Consider the following 6,000-nt stretch of genomic DNA (forward strand, 5'->3'; position numbering starts at 1 on the left):
ATGCGGGAAGGAAAGTACGAAGAGTCCTACCACTCATTGTATCCTGTGTAGGGTTGCCCATACCCACCGCCAGCCATGTTGCAATTTACCGAGATAATTTATTTGACCAACTGCATGTTCACTAGGGTGACTCAAAAAGAGAAATGTCCTAGAATCTAAACCCTGGAGCTGAAATCGTGTCTTAGCCTCGTGCCTTAGCCTCCGCATTTTTGGATGTAACTTTTATGCACATGTACCGATGGCTCTATTTTTTCATCATAATTACACACATTTCCGTTGAAGATGATATGCCAGCTAAGATTAAAAAGTTATTAAGGTTGGAAAAGAGGCATGTCAAACTCATTGCGAATAATAACACGCATTTTTGACCGCTATTTCGAATGCAACGGTTAACTTCCGAAGGTCACTCGCTGAGTTCCAATTTCGCTAGTAGGCTCATATTACTACCTTCCACAGTAAATTTACAAAACTTGTTTATCTGCCTGAATTTTTTTTATACAACCCTTAAAAAAATTCCATTTTTTTTCAATGCATACGTTTAACGTACAAGTTTAACGGTTTCCCAAAAATATTTTTGTTGGAATATCCCCAAATCTGGACGTTTTATGCATTTTGAAATAACTTTTTGCAGGAAGTATAATTTAAATTTAAAAATTCTTTCCGCAGAAAATACTCCACAGACACTGATGGGCCAGTTCATGGAAGCGCTAAACAATCAGACAAACATCGACGATATCAACATCAACCTGGAATCGTTCCCCGGAGGACTGGAGTGCAACGTTGATGAAGTGAGTATCTGCTCCGATTGGCATGATGTACCTAGTGGTTTGTTCTGGCCACAATCTGAATCCGTTTTTTTTGTTCTTTTCCTATCTGTCTCACTTAAAAGGTGATAAAACACGAGCTTAGCATGGAAGGATCGTTGGACTTCAACTTTCCCATGTCGAACTACAACAGTACGTACACGCCAACGAACAGTTCCAACTCGCAGGATTCGACAATCAGTGCAATAGCGGCCACTCCGAATCAGGCCACGGCGCCCCACACGCACGGACAGTACACGGCGCGGACCAGCGTTACGCCCCCATCCTGGGTTCACTGAGGCTGGCTGTGAATTGGAGTGCCACATCCACGTGTCTGCTAAAAACGGGCAGCAGCGGTGAGTGTGTTGTTTTTCTCATTTCTTCATTTCTACTTCGAATGGTTCAATGAAAAATGAAAACGAAAAAATAGTAGAGAATCCGATCGTTGGTTGATGCCATTGCTTCGGCTTTGTGAAGAAGTAACTGTTTCTAGTGAAGCGATTTTTATTTAAATTTTTGAATGAATAAATTGGTTTGCTACGCTGAACAAATTCGCGTTTTCAGTTCATCCAAAGATCAATCCCCAACTCTTTGAAACAGCATCGGAACTGAACTTTTCGGTTTAATTGGGTGATCCATATGTGCTATGAATAAGATTTGTTTTCCACTAGAAATATGTTTCGGTCCAACCTTCTTGAGTTCTGTAAAGTAATAGAGTCTTTATCTGCCCAACACCCCGAAAGATTGCTTTCTAATGAGAGCAAAGGCCTCAGTTCAGGACGAGATAAAAAAAAACCAGCAGCGGTTCGGTGCCAATCTCGGCGAAAGGAACGCCACTCTGACGCCCTTTGGTTTTAATTATGCATCAAATCCTTAGCAAAGTGCTTCTCGGATATCATTACCACACCACAACTCGACACCCTCTCGTCGCCTTCGTCATCGTCGCCGTGCATCCGTAACCGGGGGAAAGAAAATTACCACGAGGGATTATTTTCGCCCTCGACCGCCAAGTGAGAAAATTGCTTAAAACCATCTTGACCATATTTTCCGAGATTCCACCTTCTGCTTCAGCTGCTGTTGAAAACTTCCGAGATGGTATGTTTTTGACTCCTCGGCCTCGGTGGTTGGTTGTTGTTGCTGGACCGGCAGAAATCCAATTCAACCCCGCTGTGTTGATTGATCTATCCCTCAGCGCCAATGAAGGCTAGTAGGAGTTCTGGAAGCACGTAAAAGGATAGCTGCTACAAGATTTCTTTCTTAAGCTAGTCAAGCGATTAGTATAAATTATGCACGGAATTATGCTTTAGCAAATGAGTTCGGTCGGGGGAACATTCCGGTGAAGCCTTGCCGAGTGCAGACGAAAACATTTTGACTCCTTTTTTTTGCCCAGTCAAACGTCAGGCTACTGAGATGTGGCTGGCTGAACGCTGAACCATCATCGCCGGCTGCGATGCCTTTCAACGGCTCATCAACCAAAGACGACTAGAGGGAAAATGCAATCTAGTAGGTATGTGCTGGGAGATGGCTGTATGCACGCATATGTTTGTTTTTGGTTACAAATTTTTCACAGCGGGTAAAATGGACACTTTCAATATTTAGAAAATTACAATATTTGGCACAAATCTAATGATAAGAATATATTTGCCTAATTGAATCAAAAATTTAGAACCTTCACAGCAAAAAAAGTGTTGCGATATTACATCAAAAACGTGCACACAACTTGAGTCGCAAATGCTACCTAATATTACATCGTTTTGATTTAAAAAATCACATCGTTAAGATGTAAAAAAATTGTACTTGAAAATGTGTCGTAGTAGACAAACACATAAACGTAGAGCATCAAAACGATGTAAAAATTTCGATGCGATATTTATAAGGTCGTTGTTCTTTCCGAAATATGTGCAAGTTCACAATTATTAGAGGTCTGATGAACTCTTTGCTTTCAAATGATCAAGGAGTAAAAATGGCTTAATGCTTAAAAATCCCAAATGGTCAATGTGGTCACAAATGATACTCTGAAAGATTTTATGTTCAAAATTTACTGGGGCATTTTCAGAGGAGTAAATCTTCAATAAAACTACAAAAATGATTTATTCAGATTGAAATTTATTGAAGCAAATCGTTTAATAAGAGTACTACGTAGCTGCAATTGATTTATTGAAGTTTCTTGACTAGATAGCATCAGTAGCGAGAATCTCGGATTTTCAACTGAATACACCAAATTTGAATCCAGCGTTCACAATCACGTCTTATATCTCATCAATCGGAGGTTTTTTTCAACACTTGATGGTCTGTTCGGTACGCGACAAGCAAACCAAATGTTTGATTTTGTTTTCACAACAGATTCCGGCAATGTCCTTACCGTCGAAACTATCAGCATCCCGTAGACTCGTCTTTGCGCTTTTAACTTTGCTCTAATTTATGTTCTCATATGACGGAAGGAACGGGTTGAGGCTTTGAGCCTTTAAAAGGATTCAATATAATTCAAGCTCCTGAAAGCAGAAGAAAAAAATTAATCTTAACACTTACCCTCCGTCTGTTTATTTACTTTTTCTCAACTCCTACACAGTATTAAATAATTACATGTTATAACCTGCAAATAAATGGAACACGTTATTTCTACTAAATTTACATGACTTATGACGTAATGTAAATTCCCGAAACGAAAAAAATGACATTGTGAATTTACATGACCATAACAATGAAGCTGTTCCAGCTCATTATTCCCTTTTAGTTTTTGAATCATTGTTTTATCAACTTTTAGCCATCAGCCTTGTAACAAGGCATGACAATGATTAGAAAGATTTTCATAATGGTTTAAATAACGGAAATCTCCGAGTTCCAGATTTAAAACGGCATTTTCTTGGCGCATCAAATCGAACTTGCTCCTTACCGGTCGGCCGCTCGGTGTTTGTTTGTGAAACGATCCTGCTACAGGGTGTATCTGAATTTTCTTTTAGTTTTATTAATACTTTTTGGATGGATATTTTGAAAATAATTTTTCATTACTTTTCAAAATAGGCAGCACTAAGTTTATCTAGAATGTTTTTTGATTATTAATACTTGTTATTTGTTCGTTGTACATTGAAATGTCCTTTGCCAAATGATGGAATGTGAGGAAGGGTCAATGAAGCTTGTAATTTGTTTGTATAAATATTAAACAATTCAAAACGATGCACATGTATATAAATCAAAGTACTTGATTTTTTTTTAGAATTCACAAGTTTATACTTAAATCGAATAATAAAGAGATAAAAAGCTTCATTGTGCTGAAACTTTTGTAACAATAAATTGAGAATATTGTTGACCTTTTTGTGCAGTATTTATTTTAACTAAAAGTCTGACTACGTTTTGTGCTATTCATTTTTAATTATTAGATTTCGTATCAATGTTATCGGTTAGAGCTATTCCTATGTTTTTTTAAAAATATTAAAAATCAAAGACAAGAAGTGAACTGTTGCTTAGAACAAAATATCACTTTTCCAATAAATTCTACGAAATTCAATCTAGTAATATACTATTTTTAATAGGTTTTTTTTACTATAGGCAATAAAATATAGTTTGTTTTTGGTGGAAATTGTTAAAAGGATTTCACTTTTTTATATCTATTAAAATTGGCAAACAATAAGACACACCCTGTGCGCGACAGCAACGTTTCAGATTCCAAACATCGATTCAAGCAAAAGTCATGTAAAATTACAACAAATAAACCCAAATGAGGAAACGCATGGTTTTTTTCAGGGCTGCGTTATAATATACAACACATCTGACCGAATTTTACATGAAATCAAATTTTACATCAAATGTAAAACTCAGATTTTTTTTTGTGTGTAGTACATTATTTCTTTTAAGTAATTGTCCTAAAAAAAAAAAATGAACATTAACATATATCAACGGATTTGCTTACAAATTTTAAACAAATTGATATTTCTTACCAGTTAATCGGTTACCTCAGAGCCTCAGAAACCCCTCCAACGTTTTTGATATGATTTTTTTATTCGTTGACAGATGTGAGTTGCTTTGATGTTATTACATACAATGATGTGATATTACACTAACAGACATCTTTAAATTGTGCACATCGTTTGGATGTAATAACACAACAATTTTGTAATATAACAACATAAATTCAAATTCTTACATCATATGGCTTACATCTGCTAGAATTACATCGTCCATCGCTACATATTTTTTTGCTGTGTTAATTTACTTACATCAAGCAAGGTTTTATAATAGCAAACAAAGCAAACAAAAATTTTGAGGATCTATTATTTGATGTTATTATCTCTACTCACTGCGAGTTCATAACTCGCAACATTTTCGAAAACTTCAACCGTTCTTAAAGGAAAAGTGTTTACATACGAAATTCCTTTACCACACTGTTCCGTATCCGGACTCGGATTTAGGTTTAAAAACGTTTTCAAAAACTTAACTTACAAAAATATGTACTTTACAGAAATTTTTCCGGAAAAATGTACCTTTTCTGCTCAGTGTTCATTTTTCCCGATCATTTTTGAAAAGTGTATTTTGAAACCATGTTTTAGATTGCTATAAAACAGTCTTGATGGAGGAAATTTATTATGCATGCAGACAAAATCCAAAATATGAGCGCTAGTAATCGAAGCAGCTTTGCCTACTAGCGACACGTCGCAAACGTCGCGACGTTGAAATTAGTGACGACGCATCGGGAGTTTCCTAGGAAACTTGAATCATGCGATTGATGACCTAGGGAGAATGTACAGTAAATAACGTAAACAATGTTCGAGTACTACATTGAAATCGCCTACTGGACCGAAAAAAGAATAACAAACCTGCAAATGACAGAAATCTCGCTATTAAAAAAGCGTCGCTAGTCTTACTGTCACTATTCGGTTTGGTGCTATACACATAATACTAATTCCAATGGTTAATGCGATAGCAAACAACCTAAACTGCCCGTCTGCACGAGAACTGCAATGATATGCCATTGCGATTCTACCTTAGGTTGTCGATTAGACTGGCCCATAACAAAAAAATCCTTATATTCCACACGGCACCCCATAAGTTGGTGCTTTTAGGTGAAAAAATGACTTTCTGAAAGTTTCAGATCATTTCGTTGAAGCACGAGCTGGCGCAAAGGACTTGAAATTTGTATGGAGAGTTTCGGCAAACTGTATGAAAAATCGACATACTTTCACTCTTAGTGTTCTAAAATATG

The 6,000-nt window shown here is 36.7% G+C and overlaps 1 protein-coding gene across 7 annotated transcripts in view; it reads left to right on the forward strand.

The window, feature by feature from the left end:
- LOC129739373 (forkhead box protein O) overlaps positions 1–1,354 on the forward strand; it is a 278,812-nt gene extending 277,458 nt beyond the window's left edge. For all 7 annotated transcript variants that reach the window (XM_055730788.1, XM_055730781.1, XM_055730784.1 and 4 more), the window contains 2 exons: positions 667–788; positions 890–1,354. In XM_055730788.1, coding sequence (XP_055586763.1) covers positions 667–788; positions 890–1,102 — 335 coding nt within the window. In that variant the 3' untranslated portion in view covers positions 1,103–1,354. The remainder of the gene's footprint in view (positions 1–666; positions 789–889) is intronic.
- The last annotated feature ends 4,646 nt before the right edge of the window (positions 1,355–6,000 follow it).

This window comes from Uranotaenia lowii, chromosome 1 (assembly GCF_029784155.1).
Source record: "Uranotaenia lowii strain MFRU-FL chromosome 1, ASM2978415v1, whole genome shotgun sequence".
In the NCBI taxonomy this organism is placed as follows: domain Eukaryota; kingdom Metazoa; phylum Arthropoda; class Insecta; order Diptera; family Culicidae; genus Uranotaenia; species Uranotaenia lowii.